This window comes from Oryctolagus cuniculus, chromosome 15 (genome assembly GCF_964237555.1).
Source record: "Oryctolagus cuniculus chromosome 15, mOryCun1.1, whole genome shotgun sequence".
NCBI lineage: Eukaryota > Metazoa > Chordata > Mammalia > Lagomorpha > Leporidae > Oryctolagus > Oryctolagus cuniculus.
The window spans coordinates 62,780,382-62,799,395 of record NC_091446.1 but is presented as its reverse complement, the minus strand read 5'-3'; the positions used below and the strand labels follow the sequence as shown (position 1 = coordinate 62,799,395).

At 60.3% G+C, this 19,014-nt stretch overlaps 1 protein-coding gene across 3 annotated transcripts in view; it reads right to left on the bottom strand.

Moving 5' to 3' along the window:
* Positions 1-19,014, bottom strand: part of CDH23 (cadherin related 23) — a 361,784-nt gene that overhangs the window by 256,162 nt on the left and 86,608 nt on the right. For all 3 annotated transcript variants that reach the window (XR_011382433.1, XM_070057798.1, XM_051823796.2), the window contains exons 4-6: positions 5,767-5,909; positions 5,036-5,083; positions 4,833-4,925 (exon numbers count right to left, since the gene is read on the bottom strand). Coding sequence is in view for 2 of the 3 variants with exons in the window: in XM_070057798.1 (XP_069913899.1) it covers positions 4,833-4,925; positions 5,036-5,083; positions 5,767-5,909 (284 nt within the window). In the remaining variant the exon portion in view is untranslated. The remainder of the gene's footprint in view (positions 1-4,832; positions 4,926-5,035; positions 5,084-5,766; positions 5,910-19,014) is intronic.

Genomic DNA, 19,014 nt, shown 5'->3' with positions numbered 1-19,014 from the left:
CCCCAGCTCCAGCCCCTCCCTCACAAGCAGCCTTGTCCCCAGCCGATGCCCGGTCACCTGAAGCCACAGGAGATCCGGCTGAGACCTGTCTGTCAAGACCTGGGCAGGGACCCGAGGGACCTACTTGCAGCTTGGCCTTGTTTCCACGAGGTAACAGCAGGGACCTGGAAGGGCCGCGCATGCACACAGCCACGGTCCCTCCCCAGCAGGGTCTCAGGTCAGGGGCAGAATCTACCTCACTTTTCGGGAAATTCCAACATATGCAATGACACCTGATGATCCCAGGATGTAAATGGTACCCAGAGACAGTCTCCTGCTCTAACTCCCTCCTACTCATCCCACACATCCCAAACAAATGGCCCCTATACAGACCACCACAGCGCTTTCGTTACACTGTGCCACCACGGCGTGGGATACGTTTAGGTGTGGTCAGACACCTACTTCCTTGCCTTTCTCTTTGCAAAGTTTCCCTCCCCAAGGACAAAGCCCTTGACCTCAAGCCCCAGCACCTTACTGAACAGACTGTGAGCCACGGGCTGACCTGGGGCTCCTCCTGCCAACATCACTGCAGCCCCCATGGCAATCCTGCAAGACCAACCCTGCTGCCTGTCCAGAGAGGCCACGTCACCTGTCTAAAGCCACACAGCTGGCAGCTGGCAGAATTGCTCATCACCCTGCACAGGCAGGTCAGCGTGGACGCCCTGGCCCCGTCCAACAGACGTTTGCTGCGTTCATCTACGGAAAACAAATGAACCGAGCCTGCGGGGCTCCGCGGACAGAGGGTGGCAGAGCAGATTGGAGAGCTGAAGGAAGGGTAGGTAGAGCGGGGCTGAAACTTGGGGCTAGAAAAGTGTACGTGTGCATGTGTGTGTGTGTGTGTGTGTGTATGAGAGAGAGAGACACACAGACACACACTCGGGCTGACAATTCCTGAGCAGGAGCCGGAGCAGGTGAGCTGGGAGAAGCAGGCTGAGGACGCCCAGATAAAAGCCTTGACTGTCCAGCTAAGGAGCTTGACTTTGTCAGAAGTTCAAGGACAAGTCCACTCTGGAACTCCAGAGGGCCCCCTGGCAGCCGCCAGGCACCATCCGACTGCGACTGCTAACCTCAGGAGATCCGCCCTCCCCCCTCCCCAGGTCACTTCCCCAGGGCATGTCGGGAGCTAGGGGGATGGCTCTGGGGGGCGACCACCGGGCAGAGGGGGCGGGGGCAGTGCTGAAGGTCAGCGAGGTAGGCACGCGCCCCTGACGGGGTAGTGGAGCAGCACCGCTGGGCACAGACACAGGCAAACACGTCTGAGCAAATTGGCACGCCATAAAAGTCTATTACAGCAAATCAAACAGCAGTCAGCATGACAGCCATTAGCCTGAAATGAATACACGGGGACTTAATGAGGTCTGTCGAGGCTGGCTTGGTGAATTAAGTTGCCAATTCTAGCAGGATTTCCCTTTTCTTTACGGACTTGAAAGCATCCACACTGTCTCGTTAGGGCTTCGACAAGTGAATGGAGGGTCTTTCACCCTGATAAAATGGATAATTACATGGAGAACAGCTCAGCGAGGGGAGAAGGGTGGGCGGGAGGGGACAGAGAACAAACAAACCCAAACACACACCAGCCTGGCATCTGCTGACCTGGGGCCTGGGCCGGGCCAGGGCAGGGTGGGCAGAGGACAGGGCCTGGCTTTGGCCGCCTCCTACCCTCTGCTATCCCCAGACTCAGGGCCCAGGACCCCCCTGGGTCACGTTTCCAGGCAGCCTTGGATGGGCTAAAGTTCTTGTCCCGGAGGGGCCGCCCTCAGTGCCTCTCAGAAGTGCTCTGCTGGGTCACCCTCCAGGGCTCCCCAGACCTGGTCAGTCTCACTGTTTCCAGGGGAGTTTGGTTAAAAAAAATGCAGATTCCTGGGCTGGCCCTCCCCGGCCTACTGATGCAGAGCCGCAGGAGAAACGCAGCAGGAACAGGCCTCTTGGGGCACGTTTGGGGCCCTCTGCCTCCTCGCTTTCCCAGCACGCAGTGCCGGACAGCTTCTGTTTCTGTTTGCGTAACTCCAGGGACAGGGAGCTCAGCGCCTCCTCGGCAGGTCGGGGGGCAGCGTGTGTGTGCGTCTCGGTGAGCAAAGTCCTCTCCACACAGACCTGGTCTGCCTCCCTGCATCTGTCCCCTGTGCCTCCCCCCGGGTTCTGGGGCCCAGGATGCAGGGAGCAGACGGTTGGGGAGCGAGGGGTGGGGTGCAGGGGGCTGAGGCAGCCGCAGGGGGAGCAGCAAGGCCCCCACAGATAAGGAGCCTCTTTGGCCACATGGCACCATCACACCACACGTGTCAGCCCTGCCGGGGAGGGGGTGGCTGGTCCAGCTCCCCGGTTTGACAGCTATTGGGGCAAAGCCTACAGAGGGGCAGTGACAGGTCCAAAGTCACTCCCAGCCCGTTATCGGCACAGCTAGGACTAGAGCTGGGTGTCTCGACCCCGGCCTGCCTCTTCCGTCCACAGCACAGCAGCACCCATTATTTGCCTCAGCCGGCATCTGCTGGAAACTCCGCTTCTCTGAGAAGCCCGCTGAGATTTCTCTATTCACTCAGGCAGTCCCCGGCACTCATGCCTCATGGTGTGTGGTGGCCCTGCCTGCCCTTTCCTGTTTCTCTGGTTCATATCCTCAGGTCTCTGCCACTGTCACACGTCTCAGAGGCAGACGCCTAGAATTTCCAAGGTGACCTCAATATAGGCAGTTGGCCAGGGGCCAGCAGGGCCCGTGCTGGTCCCCTTGCTGGGGCCTGAGCCAGGCAGCCGAGTTCTAGCTCAGGTGACCACAGTAGGCCAGGGCTGGGCAGGGCCAGGCCACTGTGAGCCATGAGTGGCCCGGCCACTGTCCAGCTGACATCCCATCCCCACTGGTCATGCTGAGCAGCCCTGAGCAAGGCATCGAGTGTCAGGCCACCCGAGTGGCCTGGGGTGTTCACACTGGAGCAAGTGAGCCACATGGGCCTTCCTCCAAGGACGTTGTATCCCTCGCCGCCGCGGCTCCCAGCCCACACTCTCACCAGATGGGCACGGGCAGGCCACGTCCTACCACCTGCCCTGTGCTGCTACTAGCTGAGGGGGACTAGGGCCCGGAGAGCATAGGGACACACCAAAGGGATCCAGCAGCCTGGGAGCAGGGCTGGGCCCTGTCTCCTGCCTGGGGTCTCACTCCTGGCCATCCATGTCCTGGGCCTCTGTGAACTGAGAGCCTGGCCGAGGGCCAAGCCCACGCAGACACTCAGTAAATATTTGTTATATAAATGAGCGACTGAAAAGGCTCTGTTCCCAGAGCCAGGGCCTTTGGAGGAGCCCAGGGGGTTCCAACAGTGCCGGGTGGTGCAGGTCACATCTGGAGGAAGAGATGGCAAAAGTCTGGCTCTGGCCCAGGGCTGGGGAGGAGGGATGTGCATGCTTGTCCCCTTGCCATGGCTGCTGCCCACTGCCCACCCGCCCCGCCCCCAGGAGGGACACCAGGGGGCAGCCATGCCTGCCAGGACGACAGCTGAGCAATGGGTCCGAGGCTCATTAACTCCGAGCCATGCCCTTGGTTTCTGAGTCCGGGCCCAGAGTGCAGGCTGGCACGTAGAGACCCTTAATTAAATTAGGGAGACTTCCAAATGAGCACGCGCCTGGAGCCAAGCTGCAGTCCCCGGGCGCAGCGGCCACCGCTCAGGACAGCAGGCTTTGCCTCCCAAGACTGGGCTGTGCAGGGCAGGGCGGGGCACCTGTGCCTGACTGTACCCTCCACATGCTTGCCCTCCCCACTCCCATCTCACAGCTGAGTAACAAGGGCAGAAACGGGGGATGTGGGGAGCATGAGGCAGGTGCTTTTCATCCTGAGGGGTCTGAGCTCACTCTGGCAGTCAGTCAGGAGGCACCCAATCAAAGCCATGTGGCCTTGGGCAGCTCACTGTCCCACACGGAACCCTACCTATAAACAGAATAGATCCTCTCTAAGACTCTTGGCCCCCTCAACTGGTGAATGATGGCAAACAGGGATTAGAACGCTAAGGCCTTGGTGCCAGCCTGCCTTTCTAGAAGGTTCCATCCCTTGGCTCCCATCCCAACCCTTTTCTGCCACCACAGCCCAACCCAGAGCCCTGAGGGCAGGTCTGAGGGCCACCCAGCTGGAAACTCTTTTCCCAGCATCTTCAAGGTCCCTGTGTCATTAACTGCCAGCCCATATGGCTGCCATCAGCCACCCAGGTGAGAGCCAGCCAGCCACAAGCACCCTGGAGCCCCTGGGAGCCAGCAGCCAGCTCACTGACGAGGTGTCTGTGATGCAATAGTTTATACTTCTCCATTACCAGCCGTGGCTTGATTCTCCACACTCTCAGCAAACACGCTGAGACACAGATGAGGGGCCCAAGACAGCGGGCGAGAGTGCAGGGCAGGGGGACGCCCTTCCTGGAACCACGTGCTCCCTGGGTCCCGGCAAGCCCTGATTCTGTCCAGAGCCAGAGGGGCTAGGGGGAGGCCAGCTTGTCCACCCTACCTGGGACCCACACTTGGCCTTGAATGGAACAAGGGAGGGTGTAACACCCACCTCTGGTTGACTCCAGTCAGCATCGGGGGCCCCACCAAGGCAGACCCTTTCTCAGACGCAAAGCTAGTGCCACCCACTGGCCTGGCCACTCTTCCTGAACACCAGACACCCCCCTGGCCTTCAGAGGGGCCGGCATGGCCACCAAGCTGCCCAGAGTAGACGCCCGGGGAAAAGGTGTCAGCAGGAGAGGCCCTGATGTTCGGCCCACGCCACACCACCGTGGTGGGCGAGCAGCAGCCCCGGGACCCCACCACCTGCCACGGGCTCCTACCTCCGGGATGCGGACACTGTAGGGCTGGTTGTGAAACGTGGGCGCATTGTCGTTCACGTCCCCCACCTGGATGTTCACCTTCCGTGTGATCACCTGGCAGGAGGAGAGTGGGAGTTAGCGCCGCCGCTGCCTCCGGCCTCCCCTCGCCCAGGGCCCAGAGATCCCACCACGCCCAGAGCCACAGACCCTCAGGGGACACTCACCCCCTGGTGGTCGCTGACAGAGAACTCCACGGTGAACTCGGACTTGGTCTGAAAGAAAGGGAGGTAGGCGGAGGGCAGCATTAGAAAGGTGAAAGGCGCCATTTAGGAAGAAAACCAGTGGGTGGAAGACTCTTCTGTCTCTCCCTCTCTCTGACTGTGGCTCTACCCTTCAAATAAACAAAATCTAAAAAAAAAAACAAAAAGGCGAGAGGCAGGGCTGAGGCCCTGGCTGGGCCCCGAGAGGCCGTCGGGCCCGGGGTCCAGCGGCTTCCCTAACAAAGCCAGCACTGTGCTCGGGCTGGGATGCAGGCGTGGGCTAGGACTCTGTCGCCTGAAGGAGCCACAGAGGGAGGCGCCAGGAGCCTCGGACACTGAGCAGGCCCATGTCTTTGGGGGCAAAAGGGGGCAAGCCTGGGGCCGTGTGTAAATTTTATAATTCCTGCTTCTTTGAAAAATGCCCTTCGAGGGGACACTTGCTGGGAGTGGGGTGGACAGGATCCCCTGCAGAGCCCCATCCCCCCGAAGGATGAACCCCGGATCACTGTCTACCCTATCTATCCTCTGCTGGACCTGGCTGGGGGACACCTCTGGTCTCCCCACTCCAGCCCCATTCATGCAGGAAGGCACTGCTGCGAGTCAGAATGGGGTCTCAGAGGGAGGCCCTGGAGAGGTGGTAAGCTGCCTTCCCTGGCCCCCCGGGAAGCACCAGGCAAGGACTGAGCCAGGCTCACCTCTCTGTCCAGTGGCTGCCGGAGCCACACCACGCCTGTGTCAGGCTCCACGGCAAAGAAGCGGGAGGCCTCCTCCCCGGACACGCCGAACACCAGTGGGTCGTTGTCCATGTCTCGGGCGAGCAGCTGTGTCACGGAAGAGCCTGCAGGAGCCAAGGCGGGGAGGAGAGAGCAGACACAGAGGTCAGGTTCATTCCCCACCACCTTGCTCGGGTGCCTGGACTGCCAGCAGGGAGCAGCCACCAGAGAAACCTTGCACAGGTCACGGGTCATCGCAAGACCCCCCAGGCTCTGAGCCAGGTGCCCCACCTTCATCTGGCCCACCCGTCACGGCGTGGGCATGCATGGTTGTACCAGGAGCCATCACCCACCATGATCGAGGTGTGCCATGGACAGCTGCCTGCCCCCGTTAATCTGATTTTAAATTGAAGACCCCCTTCTCCAAGTGACTCAGAGAACCAGCCCCCAAGTTGCAATTCCCATGTTCCCAGAGGGACGACACAACCCAGCCCCAGCCGAGCAGGGCAGGCCATCTTCCTCGTTACAACGATGGGCTCAGTGATCAGCATGTGACCCAGACTAGCCAATCAAAGCCAACCCTGGGACTTTGGCCTGAATGACTGGAAAGGAGGGGCTCTTCCCATGGGGTTGCTAATTTGGTGCTGCTGGCAGCCATCTCTGGTACCACAAGGGACGAGGCTGCCTGAGAATCCTGCCAACAGGGAGGAGAACAGAGGCCAGCAGTGCAGAGAGAGGCAGATTCCTGCTGGTCTGAGCGTCCGTGGCCAGCGTGCCGATATTAGTTCCATCCTCTGGACTCGTCAGCTCTATGATTTCTGTCTTTTGCAGATGGAAGCACCCTTTCCAACTCTGAATATTCTGCAAAGCCTTCTGGCATTCGCCCCACAGTGTGTAGGTGCCAGCCTCGTAAGCAGCGCAGTGCTCAGCCGTGAGGAATTCCAGTCTAGAACTGCGTGCCGCCGTCTCGCTCCTGCCCTCAGGAAGGAAACCGAGAGGGAGGTGCTGGCCATCACCAGGAAGCAAAACCCTTGCCGTCAGGATGCCGGGCCCCGTCCCATCTTCTGGAATTCCCAGCTCCCCGGGCAGCTCTCACGCAGGGCAGCTGAGTGCCCTGGCTTGCCCAGGACAGAGGCATTTGCAGGACATGTGCTAAATAAAAGCAGGGTGCACCAGGGAAGCTGGTCACCCACACTTTGGGAGTCGCGCAGGCCCCGGAGCTGCACACAGAACGCTGCGAACGTGCGAGGCCTCCTTTCCTGTGATGGGATCTGGAGGGGGCCTCTGGCCCTCCAGCAGGGGAAGATCACAGCCACGGCCTCGGGCGATGCCACCCTGCCAGGGCGACCACGGTCAACAGGAACACATTGTGCAGCTCACTGCAGCTCACAGAGGGCGTTCCACGCGTTTCAGTGCAAGGAGTGTGTCTACCCTAACCGGATCCTTCCACAGTGCACACGCACGTCCACATCGCAGGCACGTGTTCGTACAACTGTGACGTCAACTGAAAATAAAATACACCTTTACAAGACGGACGGCTCCTCCCAGACACCGACCAGCGTTAGCAGACAGCTCTGAAGACGCAACTATGAAGGAGTCCAGGTTCTGAGAATTGTCTGGAAAAGAGGGCTGATGGGCCCTCGCTGGGAACACCTTGAGGGACACTGGCAACAGGACAGCTACGTGCAGCACACGCCAGGCAGGCAGTGGAGCGATCCCCACGGCCACCTCGTCCAGGCCGCAGAGTGATGACATCCCTGGCCACGGCCTCACCGGCGGCAGAGCTCGCGTCCCCCACATCCACACCGCAGGCCCGGAGCCCACCTCTGCTCTGGTACACGCGCATCCCAGCACTCGCCATGTGAACTCAAGACTCGGGGCTTCCACGGGCAGGAGCTGACCAGCCAGGAGGGAAGACACTGGCTCTTGTTACAGGCCAGAACCCAGGACTAAGCACACGACTTCTCTCGTCCTATCGGGCAGTTTGGGCTCAGGGTGCAGAACGGCCTCGCCACGGACAAGCAGAAAGCAGAGGAGGAGGTCCCGGCCCCCCACCCCCGCCCCCACCCCCAAGGTGAAGGGCAGAGGAGGAAGCCCACGCAACAGAGCAGGAGCAACCCCCAGACCCAACCTTCCCATCTGACAGGTGCGGCAGCTGCAGGCGGTTAGCAAGCTGCTTGAAGTCAGGTGGGAGCAACAGAGGCAGCACGCGAAGCCAAGCTTCCAGACTCATCCAGAGCTCTTTCTAGAGGGGGCAGAGAGGGTGTGTGGAAGTCACAGACTCGTGCACCTTCCCAGAGACCCGTGCTGCTCGATGCCTGGCAGCGACTCCGTTCTTACAGGAGAACACAGCCCGGCAGAACGCGGGGCATCGTTTATCCTTTCAAAGCTGCCAAAGGATGGCCAGCCTGGCCACGACTTCCAGGAACACACATTTCCTTCCCATAGCCCTCTGGGGTCCCTCAGGGACAAAGCTGAGCTGCACAGAGCTGCTGCCCCGGGCCTTGGGCAGGTTCCACCACTGGGAAAGTGAGGCCCATAAGTTCCCTTTGTCCACAGTAAAACAAGGAGTCCCCGCAGCCTGCTGTCCCGGCCCCCAGCCCCCAGCTCCCGCTCCAGAGCCCAGTCCAGGTGTGGGGTGTGGGGACGCCCCACTGCCAGCTGGGCCGGGGATTCTGGGCAGGCCTTGCTGGCCCTCTACTCAAGGTCACTCGGCTTAGCCCACTGTCCCAAACGGCTCCGTGAGGCCCAACGCCGAAGCCCTCCCAAGAAGTGGGGTGCTGGGCAGGACAGGGATGGGGCCATCAGCTGCTGTCACCCAGCCTGTAATTTCCTGGACTTTTATCCATTTTCCCCTCAATTATGTGCAGCTCAAAATGGTCCTTGTTGGCGTCCTCACGGGCTCTTGCCTGCTCACGCCTCCTCCATGTCCCAGGCAATTGTGGCTGACCTTTTCTAAGTGTACTAATTACAGGTGCCGATTTAATAGTATATGTAAGACGAGACGCCCCACGAGTCCCCAGCTGGGCCCGTCCTCCCCCGCCCGCGCTCTGCTGTCACGCTGGCCTCTTCAGGAACCAGGACTCACTCCTCCAGCAGGGTAGGCGGCCAGCCGCCTCGGTCCCACTCCTGCAGGAGGGAGGCCACTGGAGCCACCAGTGGCAGCCACTTGGGCCACTGCGGCCTGGCCGTGAGAGCCTGGAGTGCACACACCGTGCACCTTGCGTCTCGAGGCTATAGAAGGCCCAGAGCTCTTGGAAAAACAGCAAAATCCACATCCTATAAAATTTACCTTTGCTAATGATTTAATTATTTTTCTGAAATTTATTTGACAGACAGAGATCTCCCATTTGCTGGCTCTCTTCCCAAAGGTCCCCAACAGCTGGGGCTGGGCTGAACCAATGCCAGGACCCGGGAGCTCCACCTGCATCTCTCATGTGGGTGGCAGGGACCCAAGTACCTGAGCCATCACTGCTGCCTCCCAGGGTGCACTTCACAGGGAGCTGGAGTCAAGAGTGGAGCTGGGACCTGAGTCCAGGCACATGGGCGGCCTGAGTGGCATCTTAGCCATCGTGCTGAATGCCAGCCCCCATTCAAATGGATGAAAACGTGAGATCGAACAGCCCCCTGTGCATTCGCAGTTCTAAGACAGCTGCATCACCCCTGGAGGAAGCCTCACACCCATGAAGCAGCCCTACCCCTTCCCCGGCCCCTGACAGCCACCCACCTGCCTTCCATCTCTCAGGACTTGCCTGGAATTCTGCCTGTTCCGTGGGGTGGGGCCATCATCACTGGGCCATCTGTGTCTGGCTTCTGTCGCTGAGCTCATGCGTGCCCCGGCCTGGGACGGGACCTCACGGGGTACCCCGTCCCACTGTGAGGCCATGGCACCTCGTGCTCATTCATTGGCCCACAGACATTTCAGCTGCTTCCCCCTTTTAGCTTTCGTGAGCACCTGTGTGCAGTCGCTGTGTGAGCGCACCTGCCAGGCCGCATGCTCCTTCTGTGGTGTGAGCTTACCGAGAAACCACGATGTTCGTGCTCAGTGCATCCCCACCACAGGGATGGAGGCTGGGGTCCCTTGCAGTGGGCAGAAGGATGCCCGGTGACTCCCAAGGGCAACTGACTGGAAGTGCCAGGGAACCAACAGCCCTGGTAGAGCACTCAACATGTGCATGTCGGAAGACGGTGGGTAATGACCAGATTGGGGAGAGAAGCGTCCCGGCCCCCTGCCCCAAGGACCAGACTCTGTGCTGGCTCTGGGGGTCCCTGGAGGATTCACCTCCAGGTTCTCACAGCATGGAGCTTGCTTGTTGCGGTGCTTTGTGTCCCCAAAAGTTCACGTGTTGGAAGCTCAATCCCCCAATTCACACGTTAGCGATATTTGAGGCGGGCCGGGCAGTGGGCTCCTGGGACGGCACTGGTGGCTTCACCGTAAGAGCAAGAGAGACTCCAGCCTGCAGTGGGCTCTGTCTTACCACGTAACACCGTCTGCCATGCGCTAGTGCAGCCCGGGGGGCCGCAAGGAGGCCAGCACCTCAGCCCTGGGCTCGCCCGCCTCCAGAACCATGAGCCGCACACACCTCGCCCCTGGCACAGTGACCCAGCGTGTGGTGTTCAGTTACAGAACCGGTGGTGGGCACCTCCATTGGCAATGCCTGGCCTCCTCTTCCCAGCCTCAGCCCTCCTTCCCGGGATCCCCTATCCCAGGAAAACCACTTGCCCTTCAGTCCCCATCACAAGATCTGCTCTGGGGGAACCTGAATAAGAACCCCCAAGAATGCACAATGCATATTCCCAGGCCCTGCTGCCTGGGGGAGCCCAGTGCGTGCCCTTCTGAACAGCAGCCCCCCTCCCCCCCGCCTCTTTGCTGAGACTCTGCCGCTGAGCCAGGTGTGGAAGTCCCGGGGCTGGCCTGTGGCAGGGTGACAGCCAACTGTTCAGCCACCGGCCCAGTCCAGGCATCAGCCAATCAGAAGGGGCGCTGGCCATCAATGATGGAATGCAGGAGTACTGCCTGGGAGTCAGCCTGGTTTATGGCTCACATTCCGGATGCAGAGAAAGCTCCCCCAGTCCCATGATGATGTAAAGGCTCTGTCTTGGGGCTCCTGGCCTCATCAGGGTAGCTGGAGGATTCTGCACACGTGGCCTTCCCGACCTCCATGGTGAAGGATCGCACCCCTGGGCCGGGCACCCTCTACTCTGTGCCAACCCAGCCCCGGCAGGAAGCACACCCATGCTCACAGCAGCGCCGGGCATGAGAGGTCAAAGGAGGGAGGCACCCACGGGTGATTCCCCAGGTGAACAGGTCCCGTGGAGGATGGACAGCGATGCTTGCGTATGCCACGACATGGGTGACCCTGGAGGGCAGGAGGCTAAGTGGAATGAGCCAGTCACGAAAGGGCAGCGAGCGAGCGAGCGGGTGCACACCGGTGAGGTGCCTGCAGCACTGCAGTGGAGAGAGACAGGAAGCAGGTGGTGGCTGCCAGGGCCTGGGGCTTGGTGGAGGGGACGCGCTGCTCCATGGGCTCAGAGTTTCTGTGCTCAAGATAAAAAGCATTCTGGAGATTGCTATGTGACAACGTGAATGTACCCAAGACTGCTGAACTCTCCACTTATAAATGGGCACGTGATCCACTTGGTGTTATGTGTATTTTCCCATCATTGAAAAAACACACACAAACCAGACCCCATCCAGGGCCCATGCGACCTAGCCCCAGGTGGCCCATCCCATCGCATTTCACAGGCTTCCTGGACGTACCCTCCCCTGGCCCCAAGGTCCTTCTTTCTGCTCCTGGACAGGCCAAGTGCTCAGTGGCTGCCCCAGGGCCTTGGCCCCGGTTGCACTTTCTGCCAGGAACGACCTCACTCTGCATCACCGCCCACTGGCTTCCCCCGTGTGCACCTGCCAAGACTAAGGGACAGCATCTCCACCACGCCTTGCAATAGTCTACCTGAAGATTCGCTCAGTCCCTCACATCCCCACGCTGATGTCCGTGTGCTCACAGCCCCGTCCGCCTGGAGCAGTCTGCTCCGTCACTTCACTTGCTGATCCCTGAGCCACGCCCCTGTCCAGCGCACAAGCACAGTCCTGCAGGCTCCCTGGGGGCAGCAGTCTGGCTCATAGTCCACACCCACCTAGCACAGGGGCCGGCATCCAATAAACAGCCGACAGGTCAACTGGCGGGTCCTGCCTGCTGCCTGGGGGTGTCGGGAGAAGATAGTTCCGGAAGTCGTGGAGACCCCTGATCCATGACACGGGCGGGGAAAGGCAGGGCTCATCAAAGCCTGAGAACTCCCAGGCCAGGAACACTGGGCTTTGGGTGCAGCTGGAATCACGGGTGGGCACTGGCTGGGGGTCCAGTCTCAGAAACCAGCCCTGGATCGTCTCGGAGCTGAGCTCCCTCTCCTGTGCCCTGGAAGAGGTGGGGATCAGCTCAGCGGGGCACAGAGGGCCCTGCAAGGGCAGCGCTGGGCCACGTCCTCCACGGTGGCCTCAGCAGCAGGCCGCGTGTATCTCAGGCGAGGGGCAGACAATCACAGCTTCCCCGAAGCCCCGCTGGGCCCGCGCTGATGGCCGAGATGACTGTTATTACTATTATTGTTGTTATTCACGCCGAGGGCAAGGGCTGAGATTGGAGTGTCCTGCTGCTCCCGGAGAGCCATGCAGCTCTGCTTGCTGGACGAGGGGTGGGCCAGAAGCTCAGGCAAGGGCGGGGACAGGCTGCAGGGCTTTTGAGTCCTGGGTGGGAGGAACATGGAGGCTGCGGGCGCTCCCCAGGGTGGGGGTGGGGCAGGAGGAGCCCCATGCCGGCTCCTGCAACACTGTCTTCCCACTCATACCACTCCTGCGGGCTCCCCCCGAACTGAGACCTTGCCGTGACATCCCATGCTCCTCCCACTGCGCCCCCACCTCCCCAGCCAATCGCACTTCCTACAGCACCCCCGGCCTGGCTGCATCCTCCCTTGGGCACAGCAAGGCTGGCGTGCTGCACAGGGGCACTGCTGCTCCCTCTCCTGGAAGGCCCTCCCCTCTCTCACTGCCTCTCAGATCCCAGTCAACCTCAAATGCATGCCCCAAGCACCACCTCCGCCCGGAAGTTCTCCCTCCTGCTCTGCACTCTGCATGGCTGGTGAGAGGTCATCGCCCCTGAAGGTGGATGCTGTTGTGTTGGGACGCGCTTGGCAAATCTCTCCCTCCTCTCCCCGCCCCCCCCCCCCCCACGAGGAACGGCTGCTCCTCGAGGGGCCAAGGAACCAGCCAGACCCAGGTGTCACTCAAGTAGACATTACTAATCAATCATAGCACCCTTTTCAGTTGAGTCCATATTCAACTTCAGAATCCTGCGCTACACTGGGCTCCTTGCAGCCACTATAATCAATCGTCAAAGGCACGTGAGAGCCAGACAGTTTTTGCCCTCTATGACCTAAAAGGGCTTTACACCACTTGTGATCTACTGTCTGTTCCCATCCAAGGGCCCAGGACCCAGCACCCATCCCCTACCCAGTCAGAGCAGTTAGCAGGGACAGAATCAGGCGTGGAGTCCACAGGCTGGCTCAGACATGCAGACTCATTACAGCAGAAACAAGAACCCAACAGGCAAAGTGTCCTCATTTTTCAGAGGGGGAAGCAAGGGTCTTAGCCGGGAGGGGGCTGTCTGGGATGGTGCAGAGCCAAACAGAAGTAGATGGCAGGCCCCCGAGCCCAAATCCAAGGTCACGGGCTCTGACCAGGGTTTTCTGAGATTAACCACTCCTTCCATCCACCCCCAGCCCATCAGGCCTGCTGCAAGCACCCCCTACCCCCCAGCAGGAGGGGAGCCCCCTCCTGGGTCTGGCCCTCGTCTCTGCCAGCACTGGGGGCCCTGCCGGCCCCTCCCCTGGCCTGGGCCCCGCAGCCTGGCTGGCCTTGAGCCTGCAGCCCCATCTGTCTGCCCTGCGGGATGAGACAGGCCACTTAAGTGCCTGGATTCCCGGGGAGCAGCTCATTTGTCTTACGTTCCCCTCTGCTCTCCTGCCTTCACTCAGCTCAGGCTCCTGCTCTCTCATCCCCGCTGGGTCCTGAACTTGCTTTAACCTCAGGGGAGCTGATTTTTTTTCCTTCGTCCAAGGCTCTGCCTATATCCACCTGGGGGAAGCCAGCGGTGGAGTGAGATCCGACAGAGGCCCCATCATCCCTCCCAAGAGGCAAGTGGCCTCCAAGCGAGCCCGTGCCCTGGGCACAGGGAGCTACCTCTGTAGAGCCCGGGGGCCATCTTCACACCTGCTGTCCCCTGTCACTCCATCCCCCCCACAGAAGCCGGCCCGGGCTGTGCAGGGAAAGGAAGCTCACACAGGGACCACCAGGTGCGTGCACCCGGGTTTTCATCCTCCTTCTCCGTCGCTTCCCTCCACGCCCCACGTGCAGGCCTTAGCACGCCTGCTTCACCAGTGAGAAACTGAGGCTCAGTGGGGAAAGTGACCTGTGCGAGGTCACACAGCCGGGAGGCGGCAGAGCCACGCGGCTAGCCTAGGTGTGTCCAACTTCACCACTCTTGGCTCTTCCTGCAAAACCTTTGCTCCAAGGCAAAAACCCAGCCTTCTTCTCACCTCCACATGGCCCTGTGGGGGCTCCATCTGCTCCCGCGAGGCAGGGACCATAGTGCAGGGTCCCCCTCACCCCAACCTTGGTCACCCTGGGATTTCATAGCCTGCTTAGCACCTGTCAGCAAGATGGCCATTGCACTGAGAGACAAAGAAGCTGCTGCCAGCTCACCTGGGCACACAGGTGTGGTGTTGGATGGCCAGGGGCTGGGCTGATCCAGGGGAGTAGACGTTACGCAGAACAGGGCAACACAAACCCAGGAGGAGGAGGGAGTGAGAAAGAAAGACACACACACACACACACACACACACACAGAAGTCAGAAGACACCGATATCTGAGGGACTCAGCCGCGACTCCCAGAAACCCAGGCGTCACACGGCAGCTAAGAGGTGTCATTTGCTGACAGCTGCCAGGCCCAGTTCCAGGAACCCGTGTGCTCCAAGCCCCCAGAGCCCAAGGAGTCTCCGAGAGGTTAAGTTACTCGCCCCCAGTGCTGAAGTCCCACAGCCAGCCCGTGGTGGAGCCGGGAGGGCTCACCACCCTTCGGATTACAGTCCCTCATTCCGTCACTCAGCAAGGGTTGCAGGGGCACCTGTCGTACCAGCCCTGCTCTGGGCACTGCCGATAGGACAGCGACACAGCAGAAGAATCAGGACTTCAGCAGTGCATCCAGCTTCCACCGGCCACCAGGTCCACGGCTGGGGCGCCGCAGGCAAGCGTGCCACACAGTCTGAGGCCTGGGACACAGCACTGAACGGTTCAGGAGAAGCTTGGGGAGCGAGGGGGCCTCGGAGACGTGTAAGACGGAATCAGCCGGGCACGGGGCTCCCGTGGCGGGCCCTGCTCTGGGCTCAGCCGGCGCCCGCTATGACCCGGGGTGAGTCCCACACTTCTCTGAGCTTCCCTCTCCCAGCCATGTGTTGTGGGGGGAATGGCCTGACAAAGGGGTTGAGGCTCCGGGGCCCACACCTGTCCCCGGACAGCTCGGGAGCAGGAGCACTGTGACCCCGGCTGTGAGCAGGGCTGGGGTCTTGGTACCCACGCCACATGTTGGTGCTGCGGGTGGGGACAAGCCCCTGTGGTGGCTCAGTGGCACCTCTATGGCCGCCCAGCTAAACAGCCGGCAGGTGGTGGGGCAGGCACTGGAATCGCTCATTGGGGTCCCGTCCAGGAAAATCTGTACACAGGGCAAGAGTGGAACCCCAGAGGCTGCAGGGCCCAGCCCAGGCCAGCCCGGCTACAGTGGAGGGGTTACACTCTGCCGGAGACACCTGTGAGCCGCCCGCCAGGGAGCGGCGGCCCCCAGCCTGTGGGAGACGGGACGTTTCCTCCTGCCCAGAGACAGCAGCCTCTGAACAAAGGTGCTTGGAATGTTCCCTCTGACCTTCACTGCAGCTCCCACACCCACGGGGGCTGCCGTCCCGACTCCGGGCCGCACAGCCAGGCGCTGGTTATGAGATCGAAGCCGCGCGATAAGAATGGGCTGGCGATTTTTTCCCTTCTCCTGAAACTTTTCAATTCATTGAACTGTTCAATTAACTTTACAAAGGGAAATGTGGAAAAATGACAGCAAATTGAACTTGACATTATCATTAAAATAAACAGAGCACTACAGGCTGCTAAAGGCTCGGGAAGAGATTATCCAAACACGGGCAGGCGCCTGCTGGCTGCTGCGTGTCCAGAGACCCCTGGGCTCCCCTCCTGCCCAGAGCCCAGGACCCGGGCTGTGCTCATGCCAGCCAGCGTCAGAGCTCCCCATACGTGCCGACGGGGAGATGGCCAGGCCACCGACCAGGAAGGAGCTGCCTTTCCGGACGTCCTTCCCGCTCAGGGCCGTCATCCTGCCTGGCAGGGTTATCCCAGCCCTGCCTGCCCATGGGGACCCCCTGAAGCATCTGTGACATCCTCAAACCCGGCCCTGCCCCAGGCCACACACACAGCAGTGTCTCCAGGGAGGGACTTGAGCATGCGAACTTAGAAAAGGAACACAGGATGGTTCCTATGGGTCTGGGCAGCTCGAGATGAATTCTGGGGCTCCTTCTGCCTTTAGGGCTAGTCCAGTGACTCTGATGGAGGACGGCCTACAGGTCAGGGCTCCCTCACCTGTCTGTGCCCTGGACTCAGCTGGAATTTTCCATCAGGCCCCTGCCTGTGCCCCTCATCCCGTGGTTGTGATCAGTGGGGCTGGGGTGTGGTCTGGGCTGTGGAAAGTTCCAAATCCCCAGGTGATTTTCCCGTGCAGGTGAGGCTGGGAGGCAGCACCACAGCTGAGGTTCGCACCAGCTCCCCAGTGAGCGGGCTGCCCCTGGCACACTCAGCTCTGACCGACCCCCAGGCAAGGCAAACAAATGCTCTGTGGCCTCTTCTGTGTTCAGAACGTCTCGAATCCCTGCACCAAGAAGGAAGTGAAGTCTGGGCTTTGAGCAGTAGCTCTGGGCTTGAAGCCCTATTAGCATCACCCGGGGAAGCTTCTAAAACGAAAGCCCCCCGGCACCCAGCCCTCGGGACGCTGTCCGAACGAACTGGTTGGGGGTGGGCCCAGGCACCAGCATTCTGCTGATTCTACTTCCATGCACAGTCAAGCTAAGAGACCTGGGTTAGAGGAGTGAGGGGCAGCCCTGAGCTTGTGCCAGGGTGTGTTGAAAAGGGGAATCCAAAAATCTGCTTTCCCAGCAAGCTTCCAAGTGACGCCAAGGCTGCCTGTCCAGGTCCTCATTTATTCTTAAAGATTTACTTATTTTTTTATTTGAAGGGCAGAGTGACAGACAGAGTAGGACAGAGACAGAGAGAGATTTTCCATCCACTGGTTCACTCCCCTAAATGCCCTTGACGGCAGGGCTGAGCCAGGCCAAAGCCAGGAGCTGGAACTCCATCTGGATCTCCCACGTGGGTGGCAGGAACACGAGCACTCGGGCCATCTTCTACTGCTTTCCCAGAGGCATTAGCAGGGAGCTGGATTGGAAGCGGAGCAGCTGGGAGCCGAGCCAGCACTCTGCTATGGGATGCCGGTGTCACAGGGGTGGCTCATCCCCTGCGTCAGCACATCCTCCCCAGGTTCCTCCCCGTCTTTGTTTTTTCTTTGTCTTTTTACAAACCAGTGGTTTGGAGCTTCCAGGCCCAGGCCAGGGTGACTGGGCTCCAGGGACGCTCCGCCCCTCCTTCACGGCCACTATCCAGCCCTTAGGCAGAGCCCCATGTGGCTTCTTTCACCTTTCAACAGCAGGACAGGAAACCGAGCAAGCCGCCAGCAGCCAGGCAGGTGGGAGAGACAGCGTCCCCGGCCCCGCGGGCTGCCGCCCTCCCTCCGCCAAGGCGGCCGGCCAAGGCCCTCCAGAGACCACTTCCTCTTTGAGGAGACTCATAATTACCCACAATGATCACAGCACCATTCATTTTGCCCTAAAATTAATACATCACGTTGAGAATGATATCGCACTAATTTATCACAAGATTTATGAAACTTGCACTTTTTCTAATGAGATTTATGCAAATGCTGCTCCTGCCACTGTTTGTGTTTTTAAGTTCTGATGGGGGAACTGAGGGCCGGGACAAGCTGGCAACAGCCCTCCCCGACTCGGGGGCCCTGACGTGGAGGTGGGGCTCCATGGCTCTCCCTGGCCTCCATGGGCCCCAGGTGAGCCAGCACCTGCAGCCTCCCACTTGGCTCCGCCCCCGGCGCCCATCTCTGCCCAGGTGCAGTGCCCTGTCTTCGTCTACGGCAGGGTCCTTGCAATGCTCCTTGGGGGAGCATGCAGCTGCAGGTGGTGGGGCTAGGGCTCTCCCACCTCATCCCAGGCCGGGCCTCTGAGAACGACCGTGGAGTGGAGTGACGGCGGCACCTGGCCACGGCGCAGACAGGCGGGAGGCCAAGGAGGTCCTCAGGATACAGCAGTTAAATGACGCTGACCCCCCAGGCGCAGCCCCGCGCCTGCCCAAGGCTGCGAGTACCCTTGACACTCAGTTCTCCGGGCACTGCGCCTGCTTCATTCTTGTCTCGGCTTTGCCATCACTTCCTGAGCCCTGCCCCGTGACAGACAGCCCCTAAGCACTTTGCACACAACCTCGTTTAAGGTTTACCAAAGCACGTGCGGAAGGTATTCTCCCACATACAAGTGAGGAGTCGGAGTCTCAGAGAGGTTTAGCAACTTGCCCAAGATCACACAGCAAGGAAGAAATGCAGCGAGGATTCTAATGTGGAATCGTCTGACCTTGAAGACATCTGGGACCAGCCCCTGTGATTGACAGAGGCCTTTCCTTCCCCTGGGGGTTTAGTGACGAATGTGCCATATATCCGAGGGCCACACCCCACATCCTCAGTTATCCAGAACATGGGCAAAAACAGTAAGAAGACCACCCCAAAGGCCTTTGAGTGGCTCAAAGTGCTGGCACGAAGCACGTGCTGAAGTTCAAGCCCATTAGGAAACACCGGGATTGGTGGGACCCTCACCCGGGGCCTGACCGCTCTTTGCACACGACTGTCCCGAGCGTGGTCCGTGGTCACTCCACTGCCCAGCGCCCAGTGCTTTGCTTTCAGTGACAGCAGGGGAGCCACCAACAGCTTGTGCTGCTCCCAAGAGGGCAGCTCACCAAGCCTGCGAAAGCAGCTGGAAACACCTCCCGTCAGCACCAGCGCGTCACGGCACCA